General features: G+C 39.5%; 1 protein-coding gene across 5 annotated transcripts in view; it reads right to left on the reverse strand.

Moving 5' to 3' along the window:
• The window catches only part of OGDH (oxoglutarate dehydrogenase), a 53,256-nt gene that overhangs the window by 5,294 nt on the left and 24,906 nt on the right, over window positions 1-23,056 (reverse strand). For 3 of the 5 annotated variants that reach the window (XM_063311157.1, XM_063311159.1, XM_063311158.1), the window contains exons 5-20: window positions 22,094-22,138; window positions 19,438-19,553; window positions 15,446-15,600; window positions 11,889-12,035; window positions 11,492-11,582; window positions 10,630-10,809; window positions 10,302-10,430; window positions 8,567-8,746; window positions 6,621-6,773; window positions 4,974-5,076; window positions 4,445-4,573; window positions 3,686-3,836; window positions 2,120-2,247; window positions 1,824-2,002; window positions 715-786; window positions 120-242 (exon numbers count right to left, since the gene is read on the reverse strand). In XM_063311157.1, the coding sequence (XP_063167227.1) occupies window positions 120-242; window positions 715-786; window positions 1,824-2,002; window positions 2,120-2,247; window positions 3,686-3,836; window positions 4,445-4,573; window positions 4,974-5,076; window positions 6,621-6,773; window positions 8,567-8,746; window positions 10,302-10,430; window positions 10,630-10,809; window positions 11,492-11,582; window positions 11,889-12,035; window positions 15,446-15,600; window positions 19,438-19,553; window positions 22,094-22,138 (2,081 nt within the window). The remainder of the gene's footprint in view (window positions 1-119; window positions 243-714; window positions 787-1,823; window positions 2,003-2,119; window positions 2,248-3,685; window positions 3,837-4,444; window positions 4,574-4,973; window positions 5,077-6,620; window positions 6,774-8,566; window positions 8,747-10,301; window positions 10,431-10,629; window positions 10,810-11,491; window positions 11,583-11,888; window positions 12,036-15,445; window positions 15,601-19,437; window positions 19,554-22,093; window positions 22,139-23,056) is intronic. The other 2 variants (XM_063311160.1, XM_063311161.1) reach the window with 1 other exon arrangement.

Consider the following 23,056-nt stretch of genomic DNA (forward strand, 5'->3'; position numbering starts at 1 on the left):
GAATTATTTCACTATTTATCATGTACAGCTCTCTCCTTGACTTCAGGGTCTAATTAGAGCTAGAAAGCTACGCTGGAGGAAGGGAGAACACATCTAAGGAAGTCATTCTTCATACTGACTGGTTTCCGGAAGGGGAGAAGTATCTGCCTCCGCATAACGTGGAAAAAGCTTGCTGGGGTGGAGCAGTTCACAACAATCCAATTGCAGTCGTACAGCTGGCGAACATCAAAGTCATCCAGTTTCTGTAGGAAAACGATGATGGAGTTCAGAACGATAGAAGAACTGCATGCGTAAAGAACCTGGAAATCAGCTGTGAAATTTCTAGCGTACATCTCTGGGACTGGGGAAGGGGGTTCCACTTAAAAGGTGGGGGGAAGCAAGGGATGACTTGAACACAGCGGGGTGAGATCAGAATTAGGGCAGGCCAGATATGGCCCATCTCAAAATGCTAGGAATCTGTGGCACTTGTTAAAGAGGTTGGGGGTGGATGGAGGGCAGCACACATCCTTGGTATCTCAGGCCGCCTACCCTGAAGCAAAGCATCAGGATGATTACGGAGAGTTCAGGGACACACCGAGGAGCCACTCAGTCTACAACAAGAAGCTGATTCTGGACTGATTTTTTTCCAGAAACCCTTCTTGGACCTCTTAGAAATGTGGCTAGGGGGCACGTGGACAGAAAGGTGTGGCCCATGCAGACTCACAGCCAACTCACCGGGAAGACATCTGGATCGTCATTGCACATTTGCAGGAATCGTTCTGGTCGAGCAGAAGAATGCTCAGGGCCCTGCAAACAGATAAGGGTACTTTCAAGAGGAATAGCTTCTCCTTGGCTAAATGGTACACTGAGGTCACACTGAGCATGTGGCAAAAGTGAGCATTTCTTCTAGAAGAAGAGCTGCTGTGGGGCAGTGGTTAGAGTACTGGATTGGAAGCAGAGCGAGCCATGTTCAAGCCCCCTCTTAATAGCGGAATTAGCTGGATTTCTTTGGGTCAATTACAGGCAGTCCTTGCTTAATAACCATTTGTTCAGTGATGGTTTGGACTTATGACTGTGCTAAAAACTGACTTACAACCGGTCCTCACACTTATGACCGTTGCAGCGTCCCTGTAGTCATGTGATCACAATTTGGGCACTTGGCAAGCAGTTCACATTTATGACCATTGCAGCATCACGTGATCACCATTTTTGACCTTCCCAGCCAGCTTCTGGCAAGAAAAAACAATGGGGAACAGCATGATTTGCTTAACGCCCAAGTGGTTTACTTAACACCCATGGTGATTTGCTTAATGACTGCCACAGAAAAGGTTGTAAGATCAGGTCAGATTTGCTTAATGACTGATTTGCTTAGCAACCAAAATTCCAGTTCCAGTTGTGGTTGTTAAGCAAGGACTACCTATATTCTCCCTCAACTTGCCCTATCTTGCTAGGTTCTTGTTAAGATAAAATGAGGAGTCAGCCAATATATGATGCCTTGAAACACTTAGAGAAAAGGTAGGTGTAAAAAATAATAAATGAACAAGCAATAATGAAATCAATCTGAATTCAAAACCCCAAATTCTAGTATAAACTGGTATGCATTTTTCCAATGTACCATTAGAACGTGCTCTGATATTGGAACAAAAGTTAATATTCTTATTTTCAATGTTGTTATGCAGACACCACCTTTAATGCACTGGCGACCTCAACCTATGAAAGACCTTTCACTGTGGGGCAAATGGTCTCTATGTAGGATCTAATTTAGCAGTCTAAATATAGATTTTAAGTCTAAATCTACCAGGCAGGTAAAAGGTGAATTATTAACAACACAAATGCTTCCTTACCATGCCCTCCATGCCATGGGGAAGAAGAAGTACAATGCCATTTTGCCTCACCCACTTGGCCTGCCCAGAGCAGATGAACTGGTCGATTATACACTGAGCTGTATTGTGGAAGTCACCAAATTGAGCTTCCCATACTACCAAAGCATTGGGACTGGCCATAGCAAAGCCTAGCTCAAATCCTGCAGTGATACAAATGGAAAACATGTTTTTGGAGGAGAAGATTATCAGTGGCAGATAGGCTTAAAAATCAACAGTTTAGTTTAACTTCCTTAAGTCTTAGTAAGGAAAGGACATACCTAGGACTCCATATTCTGAGAGAGAACTATTGCAGACGGTGTAAGGAGCTTGATTTGGCCACAGATGATTCATGGGAATACAGGTCCTCTTGTCAACGTTCTGATCATGCAAGACGTGGTGCCGATGGCTGAAGAAGAATACAGGTGAAAATGTCATTCAAATCCCTGGCAGAAAAGTACTCCTCCGCACCATGGGCTTCAGTCTATGCAGCTTTCACAGACTTCAAAGCAGCTCTGAATCTGACTTCTAGGCCCAACCTGTAGTGCAAATTACAAAACTCCTTCCGTAGACAAAAGGCTGCTACTACTCATCTATAATCAGGGCTGCAATGGGGGAAGGGGGGCAAGTGGGGCATGTGCCCCGGGTGTCATGCTGGGGTGGCACCAAAATGAGTGCTGGGGGTGGTGGTGCCAAAATGGGCACGGAATCCATGTTTGCCCCGGGTGACACAGACCCTAGTTGCGGGCCTGTCTATGATCTCTATAATAAAAATATCATAAAAGTTATATAAAGCTCCAAAGGACACTATATCAGTGAGACCCCTGTTAACAGAGAACTCAGACAAGGCTGCATTCTTGCCCCATTGTTGTTTAACGACTATATTAATGCACTAGTTGCCATGATGAATGACCTCTCTCACCACCCACCATAGCTAGACAAACATATTTCACTCCTATTATATGCGAATAATGCAGCGTTACTTTCCCTGATGGGCCGAAGAAGGGCACTGAAAGTGTTGGCCAATTATTGTGTTTCTGAAGCTCTGGAAATCAATTACAACAAGACCAAGGTGATGGTCTTTGTGAAATGCCATCATGTTTGGACTCTAAATAATCATCCTATTGAGCAGGTTAAGTTGTTTAAATACCTAAACATAGTTTTTCATGTCCCAGACATATTGTAATCATTTTCTATACTAAGGGGGCTTGATTCATCCCAGCTGTACACCAAGTGTACTCAGTTAAAGTTAGAGTACAACCCATTTGATTCCTTTGGTCCTCTAGAAATTGTTCAGACATATTTCAAGTCCCCTGCTCTGTCTCAAACACAGCTGTTTGCAGTAAAGCCAGCATCAATCAGATTGAGATTAATTCCTGATTAATTACCTTCATGTATTGGGCCAAAATAGACTTTGACCTTGTAGGTCTGATACCTTGGATCCTTACTGACAACTTTGTGTCATCCTGGCCTAAAGCAATAGGCAAAAAAATGGAGCTTCTGGATTTTCATTAACCCAACTTTGCACGTTTGGGTACTGATACCCAATTAGACAAGGCATGTCTTTCCAAAGATATATTCCTGACCAATTTGTTCACTCTCCTTAGACCTGCTAGATACCTATGTCAAATTCCAATCCCTAAATATAGGAGGGCATTCTCATTGGCTTGATTTGATGTCCTTCCTACTATAGGCGATGCAAAGTGATTTGGCTGCTCACTATTATGGCCTAAGCCTAGCATAATGTTACATTCGTATTTTGCATTTGCCCCCAAATTTTATGGATTTTCACTAAAGCTCTGTATTGGTAAAAGAAAGACTGTCCATGTACAGTCAAAATACTTTACCTGAATGTTCCTCTTTCAACATCTTGTCCACTCAGCCGAATATGGATTCCTTCTTTAAGAAGAGAGCCAAATGCCATATACTCTGCTAAGGCCCAGTCTACAGTCCTATTGGCAACCATCTCTCCCCGCGTTTTTAGAATCCTACTTAAACCTTCAGAGAAAAACAATTGTCTTCAGTCTGCTTGAAAACCTTATGGTAGCCTTTTCCAAAATGTACAGATGTGTTTACAGATCCTTTAAAGTCTTTTGCTTCAGGTAACACACAGTGAAGAATATTGCATCATAGATCACTTCCATAACCTGAGTACCCTTCAGATGTATGTACTACAATTCCAGAATCCTCAGCAGTGACCATGCTGGCTGTGGAATTCTGGGTGCTGAAATCCACGTGCCTAGAGGGTGCTCAGGTAAGGCTGTTATAAATCAAAGCACAAACATAAAATGTAGAAAAAGAGCAAAACTGAAAGACTAAGTCCTGAAGCAGAATCTCTTTTCATCTTAATTTGCTGACAATTCGGATTGGCTAAGAGATTGGCCCAAATGGACTAGGATATATTATACATGGAATCCTGTTAACAATAATTAAAACAGGTAACAGACAAGCAAAGTACTGATGGTCCATCAGTTCTGCACATCTATCTAAAAGAGGCTTCAAGGAAACTTTGCAAAAGAGCCCACCATACAAGTAAGACATTGTATTTTCTAATGCAATCTTTAAAAAGTGAAACTCAAGGGAAATATATATATAGAAAACCATACCCCCATGAATGGTAAAATTTTCAACAGGAACTGAGCTGGCCACCTTTCCTATATGGACCAAATCTTCTTCATTCAAGCCAGTAGAAGGACAAGTCATGCTCCGAGGTTGGCCATCCAGGGTGAAGAAACCTGGAATTTTAAGAAGAGGACATAAAAAGAGGTAAGGCAGATATACAGAGGAAGAGCAATTGAGCTACTAGAACAATTACTTTAAAAAGATGTCCTTAACTGCCAATTTTTTTTTAGAAGACATTTGGCAAATAAATCCTGTCCAATTAAACTATTGGATCATCCTGCCAGAGCATCTGTGAGAAGAACAACAGTTCTTCATCAAGTACCTCTTAGTTTAATGCAGGCACATTTTGTTTATTAATAATGCTTACTATAGCCTATGACCCTTGTACTGAATTTTCAGAACTAGATGTTCTAGGCAAGTACAACTCATTTCTGTGCCAGAAACTGCAAGGGTAATCTATTGGCCAAGAACTGTTTTTTAACCATGGCCATTATCAAGCAGACAGTAACTTACCAGGCCATGGTGAGTCTAACCAATGCTTGATGTGAAGGATTTTTTCATCCTTAGATCTGGCATGAGCCTCTTCACAGATTTTATCATACTTGGAAATTTCCTCCTGAAATGCAAAAGGAGCATAATGAAGAGGTGAGCCCGAGGACAAACATTTCCAACAGTTTAGTCTAAATAAATGCCGCCTTAGAATTATCTCAGTCAAAACTGATAGTAGCAAATAATTATAATTTATCTACTGGGCTGGGAATATCAGTCTCTATTTTCTGTATAATAAAGTTGGAGCTTCTGCTGGGGCAAACTTGTCTGTTTATGAAAAGCTGTTTCCAAAGCCAGCACAGTTGGCTTTCTGAAAGGGATAATTATTATATAACAAGCCATTCCATATGCACAATGGCATACTGTATATGTGATTAAACAAGTTTCAATAAGATACACAGTATCAGAGAAACATTACCAGTTGCCATAGGAAAATGAGAGACTATTGACTAATCCTGGCTGTGTCCTGAATGTTTCTGTATTATGCCACGTATTGTAATATATATCAAATGTCAAAAGTCTCTGAAATTGTGAGACGATAGGTACAATAATGGGATGAGGAATATCAAGTTGCCCACTAACTGTTGGCCTCGCGGGGCAAACCAGATAGGAAACATAACCAGATAAGCTTACCGTATTTTATTGTAAAGCTACATTGACAGAATCTTGCAAGTCTGAATGTACAATTCTTCCCCCCCTCCCATCTCCTTTACAGCCTAAGGAACTAGGGAGGGTCTCTTCTGAGCCTCTTGCCCCACCCACTATCCAGCTGCGGGCTATGCTGTCTCTTCTCTGACCATTCCCTTGGCAGCATCTCTTTGCTCAGTCTCCCAAGGTCTTTCCCACATGCCATTACACTAATTCGTGCTAGTGATTACCTTTCCAGATAGAAAAAGGTGTGTCTGTCATGGCAAGAGAACAGGGCAATTTACAAAAAAAGGAATGTCTAAATAAACAAGAGAACAAGAGCTTCCAAGAGGAGAGTTCCTAAGACTGTTAGTCAAAAAGCAATTGCACAAGCAATCCCAAAATGGAGGACACAAGCTAGAGGAGTAATACTTTGCTCTCGATTACATTCTCCTCCTTAATTAATGGACTGCTTCTTCAACTGGTTTTATCTGAGTTAAGATGATCTTGAAAAGCAGGGTCAGTCCTGCTTAGCAGTTAGTCAGGAGATCACCAGGAACTTCCAGGGGTATAGATCAAAATTGAAAAAATAAATATATATTTTTAAAAAAACCCTGTCTGCAGGCAATAGCAATCACTTCCATATTGTTGCCTACTACATGGACATCTCCATGAGGTTACCAGGAGTCTTCAATTTGCTCTTCATACCACATTAGCTTTCTTCCCTTCTAGTCCATATTTGAGATGCTGCTATTATTCCTTGAACAAAGCCTGGGACAGCGATAGTTGATGTCATCATGTATTACAGGAGGATCAAGCTATTTTATGGAACTACTCCTGTAATTCTTAGTTTGCACTTATGACCCCAATTGACCCCCTTCCCAGTTTATTCATTAAAAAAAATGGAGGAGGAAGAAAAGGAGGAGAAAATGTCTAAAGCATGGCTGAGCTACAGATTGACTGCTAAGCCATAAATGAAAGTACCTCATATTCTGGCTGATTTACTACCCCTTGTGAAATCAGTGTCTCAGCATACTTCTGTAGCACAGGCTTCTGTTTTCGGATCTGCTTGTACATCAGTGGCTGAGTGAACATTGGCTCATCCATCTCATTGTGTCCATTTCGCCGGTAGCACACCTAGCATGTTTGAAAGGGAGAAAAATCCCATATATTCATTCTTGACCTAAATAATTCAACTTCCCAAATCAAAAAAGGTTTTCAAACTGAATAATTGTAGAGAAACGTTTAACTGAAGACAGGCATGGCGTAAGATGATGAGAAATTAGCAAAAATGGAAAGCAAGGTTTTCTGGAATGTTATCACAGAAGAAAAACCTTCTAGCTTTGGAAGATTTTACATTTTACATAATCTCCTTCCACCATTCCACAAAGCCCTTTGAAAAAGCTCCTCCAAGGAATGGTAGATATAGCTAAGTGGAGCAAGGTATCTATTTATTTATTTACTAACATAAATACCACTGACTTATGCAGACTCCCAACTATAGCACGGAGGAGATTGTGAAAAAACAGGAATCTTCTGCTCCACTCAATCTCCAATTCTTCCTCAATTTCCCACACTATGGGTACACTACGAAGCTTTTAGTAATGATCTGTGTGATTCCCTTCCAATCAACCAATACATCAGTCCTTCAGCCCTGCCCTTTGGCCTGTTAAAGGTTACCTCTGATTGATTCTGGAAATCTCTTCTGAGACAGTGACCTGTAATTTGTATTGTTTTAGTATATCACTATGGAAGGGTCTGGTTCTAAAAGCTGGCTTAAAACGATATACACACAAACATAAATACCTCTTACACTATTCTCCTTTGGAGTAAACAACATTAGGTGAAGTGCACAAGGGAGTAAGAAACATTATGCCAAAGGAATTAAAGGCATAAATAAGAAAAGGAAACATAATTAATCTAGGTTGTAGCAAATCACTCACTACACTTCTCCATACCTTTCTGTCCTGGTCTAGTGGTTAAGGCAATGGGCTAGAAACCAGCAGACTAAGAATTCTAGTCCTGCCTTAGGCATGAAAGTCGGCTGGGTGACCTTGGGCCAGTCGCTCCCTCTCAGCCCAACCCACCTCACAGGGTTGTTGTTGTGGGGAAAATAGGAGGAGGAAGGAGTGTTAGGTATGTTGTCCGCCTTGAGTTACTTATAAAAAAAATAATAAAGGCAGGATATAAATAAAATAAAATAAAGTAAAATATACCACTTCACACTCTGATATTTGCTCTTTAAACTTATCTCTTCTTATTGAGGATATAATCAACTGCATCCAGTCACAAATTTCTTCGTGTTCCTCTCAACCCATTCATTCTTCCGCTGTACATTTATTCTGCAATTCGATCCTCATGTATTCTCTCTATGTGACCAAGCCATTTTAGCATATTTCATTTCTACTAATCAGTCACTTATACATTCATTTAGAGGCAAATCATTCTAGAGTTCTCTCTTCTGGTTTTGCCACACACATTTCTTAAGTCCTGCATTCCCACTCTATTCAACTCACTTTCACTTTTCTCTTGACATAGCCAGCTCTCATTTCTATATAATAAAGTCTGTAGAAGCATACACACATATATTTTTTCTGCTTTTAGTAAAAGAGTACCCACCATCTTTCTGCTAGCATTTGCTCTTGTTAAAATTTCTCCAATCATCTCCCATCTTTAGCAAAGATATACCAAGGCACACAAACTCATCAATTTGTTCTAGTTTTTCACCATGTACACACCTCTATCATCCAAAGCATTCCTTAATCATTAAAAACATTAAACAACCAAGGGACATTTATTATCATTTACTTATGATAAGTTTCAGCATGTATATCACAAGATACCTATTTTTTTTTGTAAATTTCTTAAGTAACCCATTATATAGTTCCAGCTAAGTTTATCAGTATGTCAGAAGAATTAGTACTACCTACCAGATCCACCACTACATCTTTGTGGAAAGTACTTCGCCATTCAGCTGCCACATTGCACACATACACCACAGCCTCTGGATCATCAGCATTGACATGGAAAATGGGTGCATTAACCACACGAGCCACATCTGTTGGGTATGGAGACGAACGGGCCATACGAGGATCGGTAGTGAATCCAATCTGAGATGACGATAGAAGCCGTTTTAAAAAAATAACCACAAAGGTAATACAAACTATAAGAGGACTTAATACATCACCGACTCAAAATTCTTTAGGTGATAAATGGAAAGTCAGTTAAATATTGAAGGAGTCAGGAAGGTGTTGCTAAACCACTTTTGCAGAATATTCCTTACTGAGGATGATGTGTATTAGTAAAAATACTGAGACTTTAGTATGAGGCATGGATTTTAAAAGGTAATTTCTCCAGTCCTGATTCTGGAAAGAACAGTCAGAAGATGAAAAGAGTACTCAGGCTGAGTCCTAGGAGTAAAGAGATGTATTCTGTGAAAAGTTTAATTTTGTTGACAGTTCTAAAAAAAGGTTAACTTTTCTTTCTGGAAAAGGAAAAAATTAAACTAGCCTTATTTACATCGGGGTGCACTGCAGAATGACTAGATGTGACAAGCTTATCTCCAGGAGACATCTGGTCAATCAGCCATATTATCAGTTCTTCTGGTCATGCCCAAACCAAATCAAAAGTAGGCTTCCCAGATAATGATTCCATCAAGCTACGGTCAAATACTTCTGAACAATCATCTTTCTTCTTCTTCTTCTTCCCTCACAATGTCCAGGATCCTCTTTTGTTCTGGTGAGTTACAGCTAATCAAAGTATGCTCTGTCCTTTGTTTCTAGTTCTATACTCCCAAGACTAGCAATTTGACCTTCACCCTTCTGTTTGGGCAACTCTTCATTCTGATTCAAACAGCAGTCAATGTCCTAGAACCCTAAAGCTGTTCTTTCCTACAATTTTTCCAGGGAGGCTGCAGGTTAACAAAGAGAAGGCCAAGACCACTGCTTTCCTGTTCCAAAAGGCCTTTCACCTACAGGAATAAACAGAGCTGTCAAGATAGAACTGAAGGGAAGTTTCTCAAGGACTACCATGCAAAGGCACCTTATAGGAATGAGGGTCTCACCAAGGAAAGACAAGAAAAGGAATTACAGAGTTTTGCAGTACAAGATGCAAGATCTTTATTTTATACCTAAGTTTCAGACAGCAGCAGCTGTTAAGTGCTAAACACAGTAGTGTCCCTATTCCATAAGAAGTTCCATCCCCCCAAATTGCTCTGGCAAAAACAAACAACTTAGGATAAGTTATCCCCTTCAAGAGGTTTTCATTAGCCATTAATATCATCAGAAGCCCATAAAGGCAGCGCAATGTGCAGATCCATCACTTAGTTTCGCAATCACTGGCATTAAAGTTCCCTGTCAAATCAGAAAGCAAGAAACGTGAGTTGGACTCGGACACTCAAAATTCTTGGCTAACCATCAGGAAATCAGTCTTCATCTGACAAGTTTAACACTGAGTTGAATTTGCTTCGGTTTTTATTCTCTCGCAACTCTTCCATCGCTTAAAGGTAAATAAACTTAACCAAAACACTATCTTTAAAGTTCCACTAAGAACGCAAACAACATGAAACCAAAGGAGCTCCTAATCTGTTGTTTGTTCTTGGTAAAATTTATCCTAGAAAAGTAAGCTAGAGAATCTGACATTGTAACAAAAGAATACGTATTTTACCTGGTTGTTCACCACCACATGAACTGTCCCATGTGTTGTATAGGAAGGCAGGTCGCTCAAATGGAAAGTCTCATAAACGATCCCTTGGCCAGCAAAAGCAGCATCTCCGTGCAAAAGGATTGACATCACCTTTTTAGACCAGAACAAATTAAAGATCTGTTAATAACTTTGGAGCATTAGGTGTCAGAGTGGCTGAAAAAAGGAAGCACTCACAACAGTTTATACTGTAAAAACGAAAGAAAAAAGAATCTCTTCGTCTGGACACTTACATGCATAAAACAGCAAAGAAAAGAGCAAAGGAGAAGCTACTTTATCTATGCCTGCTTACTTTCTTCCCTTCAGTGTCTCCACAGTAAAACTGTTCTGCCTTTGTTTTGCCTTGAACAACAGGATCAGCTGCCTCCAAGTGAGAAGGATTTGCAACCAGTGAAAGAGTGATGGTCCTGTCAGTGACACGGTTAATCCTTCGGTGATACATTCCCAAGTGGTATTTTACATCCCCTGAACCCTGAGAAAAGAGATTATTATTAACTGGGATATATTTTTTCTGTGAATTTGTAGAGCTTCATGATGGCTACTTTGCAATTTAGAAGGAAATGAACAGAGATCCAAAATACATTCAGCTAGAGTAGAGTCTAAAATTCAAATCAGAATTAAGACAGCAGTGGGGTTGCTACTTAAACTCCTGATACGGGTGTTCACTTTGGATTATATTAATAGGATTTAGCAGAATATATCTAGTTAGAATGAGATACTGGCATACACAGTATCAGAACTGTTACTCAGTCTGTAGATGGTATTAGTGTTCGCTGCCAGGAATCACACATCCTTATCATTTTTACACTCAGCTGTTTCTTTAAGTCATTTGAGGTGGTTTCAGCATTTACCCTTTAAGCTTAAGCTGACATGAAAACACTTCAATGCCCCGGGAACCTCATTCTGGACATTCAAGAGCCATTTTGAAAAAGCATGGTAGAAGAGTAAGAAAACTGCAGGGTGGGTACAGCAGAGAAAGATCCCCAGAATAACTGGAAAAATGTTGGAAGCCCATTGCTGAGGTCACACCTGACTTGTTGCAGTGGCAGACACAGACGTTGTTCATTGTCCTCAAAATTAAGCACAATAGTTACTAACTAATACGAAGAAAGTTCCTGTCAGGTAAAATAGATGTCATAAATTTAGCAACTCACTTCATCCGCAGCTTCTAGCTTAGAATCAAACTGGCAGAAAATTTGCTCCAATTCCTTTCTGATAACATTGGCAAGGACATTCAGACGCCCTCTAGAAAACCAAAACCGTATTTAGTCAGAAGCTACATGGAATACATTCAGTCTGCTATAGGAGAGATAATACTTCCGATTTAAACAAGGCTTTGATTACTATTTTGTATACCTCTTTACGGCAAACCTATGTCATACCAACATCGTTCTCATTTGAAAAAAGTGAGGCGCTGGGACTTAAAAAAGAGCAAAATCATAAAAATGAACCACAGGAGGAATACAACCCAGAAGTACAGCCTGACAGCTGGCATACTCTCTCTTCACAACTTCCCTCTCTTCAACCAGTTTCCTCCAAGCACAACATTACCTGTGAGGCATTCCCATGATAACATAATCCACTCCTTTCTCACTCGACTTGTCAATTATTGTCTTTAAAGCAGGAATCAGAACCTCACAGCCTTCCAAACCAAATCGCTTCTCAGAAGACCACTTTCTGTGCAGGAATTCCTCAAACCTGGAAAACAGAAATGTCTTTAAAGACAACGGTCACATAACCCGTATGAGTCTCTGGGCTCTTCTGCAAAGCCATGCTAATGTGCTTCCCTCCTGTCCTTGTGAGGAGACTTTTTTTTTTAATCCATTCAATCGTGTCTGATTCTCAGAGACTGCCTGGACAAGTCCCTGCAGTTTTCCTGGCAAGGTTTTTCAGAAGTGGTTTGCCATTGCCTCCTTCCTAGGGCTGAGAGGAAGTGACTGGCCCAAGGTCATCCAGCTGCCTTTGTGCCTAAGGTGGGACTGGAACTCACAGCCTCCCAGTTTCTGGCCTGGTGCCTTCACCACTACACCAAACTGGCTCTTGTGAGGAGAATATATGGATATAAATTGTGTTGCTCTTATAGCCTACCTCACTGCATCTCAGGAATGAGGCTGGGCAGTGTTGCTGCCCTTACAGAATGAAATGTGGAGCAGCTTGAGGATACTGATTAGTGGATTCTCTGCCATCCTTCCTCCTCCCCCTGCCCCAAGTGTCACCTACCAGCAGGTCAACTAACCACCATTTGCTCTCCTGAACACATGGTAGAAGGTGTCAAGCCTTTCTGCTGATAAGACTATTCATAGATGCTGCCACCTAGAGGTCATCCAGTGAATGTATTAGAATTGGCATCTATTAATAGTTTCACAGAACTATTGATCCCCTGGGAGATCTACAGTCCTGTAAAAGAAGTAGATCAGTATACCTATGCCAAACAGCCACCCTCCACCCTCTCCTAAAAGTCTGAAAATTCCTGATAATTCTTCCCTGGAAATAGTCCTCTTTAGTCATTTTTGGTTAGAATACTTTTTATTAAAGAGTTTTACAATACTAAAAGATAATACAAACTGAAATCAGAGAGAAAAAGGAGAGTAAAAAGAAAAGAAATACAAAGTGCAAAAGATAAAAGAAAAAGAAAAGAAAGGAGAAAAGAGATAGAAAAAAGAATATTCAAAGAAGCGACTCCTGATCTTCTTTGCCCAAGTATAGGCAAACTAATATTTCCCCACCCCCTATAAGATTACATACATAATTCACTCCTTCCCATAACCCCCCTTATCCATTCAGAAATCCAAAAATCATTGTCATTTGTGTCCAAGTGTCAGCAAAAAGTACATAAAGGATTTCCAGAGTTTTATAAAAATAATTCTTATTTTAACCCAGATCAAACAAGTCAAATTTATATTCTTTTCTTTTGTTTCTGACAATCTTAATCTTTAATTCATCAAGTTGCTGTCGTAAGATTGAATCTCCATTCAAACTTTCCTTCCTCAAAATTTTTTCAAGGCTTTAGAAACCCTCTTTTGTAAATCCAACAATAAGTCCTTGCCAAGTCATTTTTCATCTCTTTGTTTATCATTTATAATTCCACTCTGATTATCATCTCTGTTTTATAATCCACAAATTCTTTATTTTCCAGTATTTCTACATCAGCTGGGATTTGTTTCAACTCTTCATCCTGTCAGTCTATAAATTCTTCAATATTATTCTCTTTCCATCTTTCGTTTCTTCCTTAGAATCTTCTTCAAAGAATGCATTTACAGGTGCAGAAATTATTGCTGTCAGTTTAGTTATCAGTTTCTCTCCCATTTCTTCAAAGATCCCTTGAAATGTCTCAAGGGTCATACCTTTGTCTATCATTTTGTAAATTTCACTTTTCTTTTTCCTGCCTGGAACTTTAGTCCCCTCTAGTGTCCTATTTCTGTATTCACAAAGTCTCAAGTTTCTTTGTTCTTATTTTCAACTTTCAACCGATGATCTTTCCTAATAGACTAAATAATTCATGTTCCCACAAAAATATTATTTTGTTTACTCAATTTTTCAAAAGTCTTAGCAAAAGTCCTAATATTCCAAATTTGTCTGGTCCTCAATTCATTTAAAACTTTCTTAAATTAAATTCTTATTTAGCTTTTTGCCATTTATTTTATATTCTTCAAATTCTTTAAACTGTTAATTTTTCTTCTCTTTTGGGATGAAGTTTTACTCACCAGGCAGCTTTTCAAACTTGTTGTTTAGAAGACCTCTTTTAACTTTGAAATAATTTTAAATCCCAGAGTGATTAGAAAATGAGGTTAGACGAACCCAGTGTCCTTAAAGGCTCTGCTGTGATTGAGAGCTTGACGGCTTCCCTCATCTCCTGGCACTCAGACCGTGAGACGACCACTTTCTGTGGTCTCTTCGCAAGGAGCAGCTGCCTGGAGCATAAGTGGGCGATCTCTCGTCCTCTCCTTGTCCGGAGTGGTTCTGTTGGACCGAGCTTACTGGTGGTCTGTTGGTTGTCACTGCCCTTTTGGAGAGGTCTAGTTTGTCATTTCCTCACCCAGAAGTCTTCTCCTCTTTAGCTGTTTTCCATTTCAAGGATGCTCAACTCCAGTTCTGGAGTTTGGATGATGGAGTTAATCATTTACTTCCCATGAAGTCTCACTTGCAAATGTCCCTTCCTATTTTGTTAAAATCACAACATAGTTCCCTTTCTCACCTACTGCATCTAGCTCTGACATTGCTCCCTTATATCTTGCTTTAAAAAAAAACTTTTCAGCTTTCAGGGACATCCTTGTTCCCTGCTGGACAGTAGGTGGATCATGTCAACCAAGACTGCCAACAAAAACATGTCAAACGTTGAAGGTACTTAAGAAAAAAAAGTGGTCATCCAATTTGACAGATCTTATTACCCACTTTGCTTGTTATGTCAGGGAATGTCCTAACTCCCAGGAAACACTCTGAGACAAGGATCTGGTCTCTAATGTTTTATTGATAATACATAACAGTAATCCTAACAAACTGAACAAACGTAGGAAAACCCAGCCATATAACCCCGCAGGTTAAGGCGGTCCCACTCTGTGCCTCTTGGAATGGCTCACCAATTCCTCAGTGCTACGCATGCGCTTAACAGTCTGGAAGGGAGCCCCCTGCTCGCCATCCTTACTCATGACAGGGAAGTTCTATATTGCCAATTAAAAGATTAGCCATTGTTTAATAACATACACTATCCTTTTCAAGCCTAATACCCTCTAGAGCAGTGTTTCTCAACCTTGGCAACTTTAAGATGTGTGGACTTCAACTCCAGAATTCCCTAGCCAGGCTTAAAGTTGCCAAGGTTGAGAAACACTGCTCTAGACATATTGTATTACAGTCAATCATCTCTCCCCAAAAAAGGTAAGGATCAAGAGTGATGGGACCTGCAGTCTAAACATATATGGAGAACATTTTCCATGAGATACATGCTTTCACCAATGCCACTAATGACACTCTGTGAGGTTATAAATATGGCTAGGATAAAACTTTACATCTCAATTTACTGAAGGTGTTATGTCCTTGATTGTGTCCATGAAACCTGAACCACCTCTACCTCCAACCAATGGTAATTATGCAAGTCGATGAAAAGGAAATACCTGGTTGAACGCACTAGTCTGGCCAGCAGGGTGCGCTTCTCCTCATTAGAGAACTGCATGATACCAGGCGTTTCAAATTTCTGTCTTATCCACTGACATTGCTCAAGATCATTAATAAACATGAATTCTACTCCAATGTGCTGACAGTAAGCCATCTGTTAAAGAAAGGAAAGATGCAAGTTAGATCAGAAGATTCAGCCACCTCCAAGCACAAATTAAAAAATTATATGAGCTATGTGTTAATCTTATTCGTTTCTTTTTCTCCCTCTAATGACTAAGTTAATAACACAAACATACTGTGATGATTAAGTCAATACAGAAGGTCGAAGCCAGTTAGTGGAGTTTCAGATAAACTAGGATTTCAATCCAAGTGCTGACAAATCAAATTCAACAAATTACGCACTAGTTGGACATTACGTTATTACTGAAGGATGTAAGCAGTCAAGATTTGGCATTTGAAAATTGTTTATGCAGTTATATTCAATTACAAAATAAAAAGTTGGTTATTTCCAAGATCTTCTGTTAACAGTGGATATCAGGGACTACTAAGGGGAAAGATCAGTTGTGGCAGACAATTTTCCTAGGAAAATATTGTTAGCTATGGATTTATGCATGCAACATGCTATTGCACAGAAATGCTGATATGCTTTGGAGTGTGCCCAGTTTACATGAGATGCTGGCAAAATGAGATGGTTTGAAATGTGCGGGAGCATGACTGTGGCATTTCTTTAAAAAGAGCCATGCTATTTTTTTCCTTTAGTCTTCTAGCTAAAAATTGCCTGAAAAGAACATGACTGCTTTAAGGAGCTGACTTATTAAAGAAGCCGCACTTTAATGAGAATGGCCTTGTCTGTTTTCAGGCTTATGAAGAAGCTGGAAAAAAAAGATGCAGGTGCTTTAAAAAGGCATAATATTTCCATGTTTTCCAAAGCACCTCTTCTGAATAATTTTCAAAGCAAGCACAGTCTGCTGTCCAGTGCACTCTATAATCTGAATACTTGCTAAAAATCAAAGAAAGATGAACCTAGGTGCAAAGTGCTGCTTGAAGGCAGGAATCTGAAAACTACTGAATTTACACTTCAGGTAACTGAGAATATTTGTGATGCAAGGGAGGGATAGAGTAGAGGAACTATAAACAGAGCAGCAAGGAATGTTTGGCAAGAAATGGCATTTAAATAACCTTGTTGGAAATTATTTTTAGCCACAGTCGTGACGCTGAGAACATGAGCAGAGGACAGAGAACTGTTTCCTTCATCAGAAAGTAGTGCTACTTAATGAGGGATGGAAATTAGAAGCTGGCTATCAGGGGAGAGGAGAACAACTCTAAAACCCAGAATAAATGGGAAGCTGGGCCAGGGAAAAAGCACTGCTAATGAGGTAGCTGATGCTTCATTTCTACCTAAGGCAATTACAGCAGAGTCCGTAAAGGAGTTACTGTGACCTTGAGATTTTTTTTTTGCTTTCCTTTCCTATATCCTCCTCTTTTTCAGTTTTTTTTAGAGTCAGCAACAGCTTTTTTTAAAAAACACACTGTGCAAAGAGTCACCCGTTATTGTCAAAGGAAACTGTGACTGCCAGGAAACAGAGGAAGAAAAGTGCTTCCTTTGGGAATGGCAAATTAAGCCTTCATATGTGCACATTTTCCATCCTTTTGTAGAATAGAGCACTCACTAGGTCAGCTTTGCACCTTCCTGATTGTTTTTGAGGGTATGGGGAACCTCATTTTAGTTTTTATTTTACAGACATTCGAAAATAGTGGCTGGGCTTGCACATCATGCTAGCTAAAAGAGGTTTGGCTAGTTTGTACTTCAGGGTAGTGTGAGAACCAGTTAGTGCAGCCCAGCCAGTGTTTATGAACTCAGGCAATCGGGTTAATTTGGTAAACCATGGTTTAGTTTATTATGCAGCAGAATGTTATGAAAACATGGCTGATCTGATCTGCTACCAGATATCAAGTAGCCCCACAATTTATTTCCCTAAAATAGATTCTTAGGTTTAAGATTATACATGGCAGCAGTTTTTCTGAAACTTTATCCATAAGCTTTCCAAAAGTTTTAAAAGATTCTTCTGTTCATGCCAAAGCTTGCAGACACAGAGGCAGGTCTTCTCTGTAATGGTGTCCACCCTACAGAGCAAACTTCCTCCTATATTAAGCCAGATTGCAGTGCTGGCATATTATTTTGATTTTTTACTAGTCGCTAACCTCTTCTATTGCTTATTGTTTTACTGGATTGTTTACTAGGTTCGAGTGGCAGAACGGTAGTTTAGAGCCTCGTGTGATGCAGAGTGGTAGGCGGCAGTATTGCAACCGAAGCTCTCCCCATGACCCGAGTTTGATCCCAGCAGAACCTGGATTCTCGGGTAGCCGGCTCAGGTCAGCTCAGCCTCTCATCCTTCCAAGGTCGGTAAAATGAGTACCCAGCTTGCTGGGGAAGGTGACGACTGGGGAAGGCAATGGCAAACCACCCTGCTCTATAGTCTGCCAAGAAAATCTCATGAAAGCGGTGCTCCCCAGAGTCAGAAAATGACTGGGGACCTTTCTTTCTTATTGGTTTATAGATCTTCTACCTGAGAGCCCTCCAAATCTGTTGACTTCAGCTCCCAGAATTCCCCCAGCCAACATGACCACTGCTGTCCCAGAATCAAGGCAACAAAATTAATCAGAATCACAAACTCAGTTCAAAGCAACTGTAATCTGGACTCACAGTCAGCCTCTCTCACTTGAACTCAAACTAATCAATAAACCTGAAGCCAGTTAAGTAAACTGAAGCTAGAACAAGTCCTAGGGAAAGAAAAAAAAAAAAAGGAAGTATAGCCTTTTCTAGTGAAATAGTGCAAAAAACAGTGGCTCGCTGTTTGAATGCATGCTAAGAAAAGGCCCTGTTTCTGCTGCTAAGTTGGAAGGGGAAAATCTGGGATTTTAAGGTTGTGGCTAGCACATGTTCCACACTTTTCTTTCTTTCCCTCTCACAGACACACACACATGCACACACTGCTTTCCCTATCTCTCTTATGCTTTAATTTACTCCATGGCTTCCAGACTAGTTCAGATGGTATACAAAGGGAACATCCCACAAGAATGCCACCACTGTACAGCTCATTCTGAGATTCATATGAATGAGCCATGCCTCAATAAAACCAAAAGAGGAAAAAACACTAATATCAACTAGTAAATGTAACCCTTTTAAGACATAAAGATTCAATATACTCTAATATAAAGTATACCCTTTCCAAGACTAATTAGTCACTCAGATACAAGTAAATAAGCAAAAAGGTGGCCACTAACTGTAACAAAGTATTCATATTCATATTCAGCTTGCACTGAAGATGTTGCCTAGTCTGGCAATGAAACATCTGCAAGCAAACAACAAGGCTCAGAGAGTACCAAGGACTCCACTATCCATATTCTGTTGTTAGTATTTTTGTTGCATCTTAGCATAGACATTTCAACATATTAGGATATCAGATTCCTTTTAGGTTTAATTATTTAAATTAGTCTTGCTGATTTTACAGATTTAATGCTCTTAATTCTATGTTATAATTTCATACTGTATTCATAGTTGTATGGATTCCTAATTGTATTGTATTCTATTTTATTTTGTTACTTGCTGATCATTGACAGAAATAAAATCTGTCTCTCTCGAATGTCAGAAGGAAAACGGAAAAAACATATCCTGTCTTCAGAACTGAATTTGCCCAATGTGCTCTCCTACCAATTGTGTTAGGAGTAGAACATCATCATCAGAAACAGTGCTGGTGGCAACAGTTCCACAGCTTGTGCTCCAGAGAACTGCTTCATATCCCATGTTCCTCCTACGTGTGGAACAAGCTTGGGAATACGTCTCATGCTACTTGACTGCCAATTTTTGTCACATTTTTTCACTCAACACACTTTGGGTAGCTGTCAGTTCAAGAGAGAAGTCCATGACTGGCTTTGCCTACAAGGTAGAACAGTCCATAGGACCCCAGAAATGCTTAGGTGGCTTTCTTACCTCTAAACGGCGGATGATTTCCCGAAGTGGAAGAGCAGACTCATTTCCTCCAATGAAAGTTGTAGTAGGCAAGTGAAAGACTTTGTCGAGGTCTGATTCATCTAGGCCATAAAACCCTGCAGGATTTTCATGGGTAGCAGAAGGCAAAGGAGGATTGGGGAAGGTGTTCAAGACAGTTGTAACACAGGAACCAGGTTTTTGGTAGAGACAGGGAGGGACAAGAAAAGCAGCACAAAGTAAGCATGAAGGAGGTTTGTATGAACAAAACACAAGCAGGAATTAAAATATTGCACAGGTAAAATGAGAATAAAAGAATTATAAAAGTAACACAGGATATGAACATAAGTAATATACTTGCCATGAAAATTGGTAATTAAACCCAGGGAAGCAATTAATAAGAAATTTAGACCTCCACACATACATTTGTAGAACATAAAGGGATACAAGTACTGCAAACATATATTGCCACCACATTCCACCACATATTCAAAATTATAATAAATTGAAGCAGGAAATGTAGAGTTAAAGGACCAATTTCCCAGAACCAAAAGTATGAAAAGCTGCAAGATGATAGAGGGTGCTGCAAAGGACTCTCCTGAATAGCTCACTACAAAGGAACAATGATTCTACAGCGAAGTGGTGTCTATGTAAGCAAAACTCTTTCTATAAGCCTCACAAACACGTCACCTTCTGGACATCTTGAAAATATTTCTCGACAATTCACTTAAAGAGCTATTATCAAAAATTCCTTCCCACATTGACTACACATGATTGTGTAGCTAGACTATAACAGTACTAACATTAATATACTTCTGCAACAGCTGCTGGAATAATTAAAAATAATTTTGCAGCTGATGATCAGATAGCTTTGAAAGCCAAAAAGATGCTGGTAGAAAGAAACAGAAATTTTCAGAAGTGCCAGTTCTGTACTGCAGCCCAATGTGAACAAAAGCAAAAATCTTCACATCTATCAACTGTCAGGCAACTATTATAGACAAGATACATCTATTTTGAAATTACTCCCTCACCTTTCACTTCAACTAAATGCTAATATCAGCAAACCCAAAGGGATTAGGGACAAATCCAACAGAATCACTGAATTATCACAAAACACAAAAGAAACCAGACAAAAGACCCCTGGTTATATAAAAGGTCAAAATCATATAAAGGCCAAATTCCTGATGGGGGACAAGAACCACTAGAGGTTGGTAAAGCTACTGCATTACTGGAAGCGACGTAGTACTCCTGGGCAGCAAATTCTATACCTTGGTTGCTACATCAAGAAGGCTTTTCCCCCAGATTTCTACCAGCTATGTTTCAGATGCAGCCAAACACACTGGACCTCAACAGTTGGAAAAGATTGCATAGGAGGCTACTCCATTCTTCTCACTTTAACAAGATTACAAATTCTTCAAAGTAGATCAACAGGAAAAATAAATTCATGTGATGATGCTCCATATAGGGCCAACACCAAGAAGAGCCACTCCGTTCTTGTTTTTACCTTTTGGCTACACTGTTTAGTCACCTATACCATGAGGCTTACACACCAGCTGCCAGCAATGATGCAGAATGATGGCAAAGAAAATATGAGACAAGTGTGACAGGGAGACCGGAGAGGAGGATTGTTTGGCTGGTTAATTCCCTACTGTAGTAGAGAATGGCTTGTTTCTGAAATATATATTTTTGGTCCAAATCTATATTCAGCCACCTAGAACTCCTGAATGGAAGGTGAGATAGAGATCTACTGTAATAAATGTAATAGCGTTTCACATTGTAGATACTTGGCATGAAAAAGCCAAAAGTCATTCTCATCCTTAAGCCAAAGTACAGTTAGTTCCATTGTGAAATGTGACTGGAAGGGTAGTTTAAATAGGCATAAAATCTGCATGAAAGATAGAGAATTTTCTCAGTGCCCTACCGTGTTATGCACATAGCCATCACAATAAAAACCCAGATGGGCTGCTGAACATCAGTAGGCTGCTTTTACATTTTAAATCAACATTGTTCCTTTCAACCATTAGATGAAAAAATACACATTTTCAGCTAGAAGGTTGCAATTAATGTGCTCAGCTATTCTGCCAGTAAACAGAACAGGCTTACAAAAGGACGGCACTTCTTTTTTCTTTTAGCAATGCAGATAAATCCAGCTATCCACCTGAACATCACACCCTAAACTTCAGTATCCACAAAGAACATTCTGCACAACAAAAGTAAATACCACACCACAAAATAAAACAAAAGTAAAACTTGGCTGGCACATCACAATCAATTTTATATGTGCTCTGATGAACATCCAGTTAACAACTACATTTTAGCAGAGACCGATGTGTTAAAGCACAACAATGCTTCCTGAAATATTCAATACAAGCAAACAAAAGCAAATAAAGAGAAAATAACTACCACAATGAACCCAATGAAAGAGAACATAATTTAGGAGCGTGACTGATGAAGCACTTTGATCACACACTTCTCTCTCACTGTCAACACTGAAAGCGATTCTGAGGGGAAAAGACAAAAAACAAAGAAACCAAACAAAAACAAAAACACTGTTGTAATATGGGGCAAGTTGTAACTTTACCTACACGGTACATGCCCAGAGTCAACTATTCAGAGAGTCCTAAATTCCAGAAGGGTTAAACGCTCATTATTTGCATACCTCCTACTGTTAGCACTCTCAGCCGCTCCTTGAATACAGCAAGATCTGGGGAAGGAGGGAAAGGTGGGGTGCAGAAAGGAGAAGACAGAGAGACTGAGTCAAAGTTAGTTTTCTTTTAAATTCCAAAGAATTGAGAAAGTAGTCGTATAAAGAGGAAGTAAGTTTTTAAAAACAGTATCCACACATACACAGTCAAAAACCACCAAAAGAAAGAGGTTAGAATGGGAGATGACTGTACTCCTGGAGAAAATCTGAAGAATCTTTCAGAACCAGCCATATTGACCGCAAAAAGAATAAAATAAGCACAGCAGTTACACTTGGCAGATAATAGCAGTTAAGTTACATGTTTGGGATTTTATTGTTTATGCGAATAAAAAAAAAATCCTAAACATTAAAGTTGTAAAATTCCCCCAGGACAAGTTTCCAGTCAAAAAAAATCAAAGCTGAACATGTATTACAGAATCTTGCACCCATTCTACATGAGACAGTGGTGTTTTAAGATTTTGTAAATCACTGCATTTGCAAAGCATAGGACTGCATAGGATTCACGTATTTTATCTTACCATATCCTGTACTGTAGACAGAATTGAAATATATCAAAGACTAGCAAAATTTATAGTCTTGTCTATATACCTAAACCTTAAGTCAACAATCTAAGCCAGGACAATTCCAGCTTTCCTATTCTTATCTTTAATTTGTTTATCCAAGTGAGAACCATACTTCCTTTGAGAACAAGTCGATATTTTTGATTCTGTAAATAAACGGAATTCTTCTCCTTCTAGATTGTCTCTACTCCTCCATAAAACAGAATACAATTCTGTCAGACAAGGAGATCTCCAACAGTAATTTGACTGGATGTAGTCTGCAGACATAACTACGTTTCTGTATCTCCTTGGATGTCTTCATACAGTACAGAGTTAAAACTGCAGAATTCTTTTCTTCAGGATGTTTTAAATTCTGCCA

This window comes from Candoia aspera, chromosome 9 (genome assembly GCF_035149785.1).
Source record: "Candoia aspera isolate rCanAsp1 chromosome 9, rCanAsp1.hap2, whole genome shotgun sequence".
Taxonomy (NCBI): Eukaryota; Metazoa; Chordata; class Lepidosauria; order Squamata; family Boidae; genus Candoia; species Candoia aspera.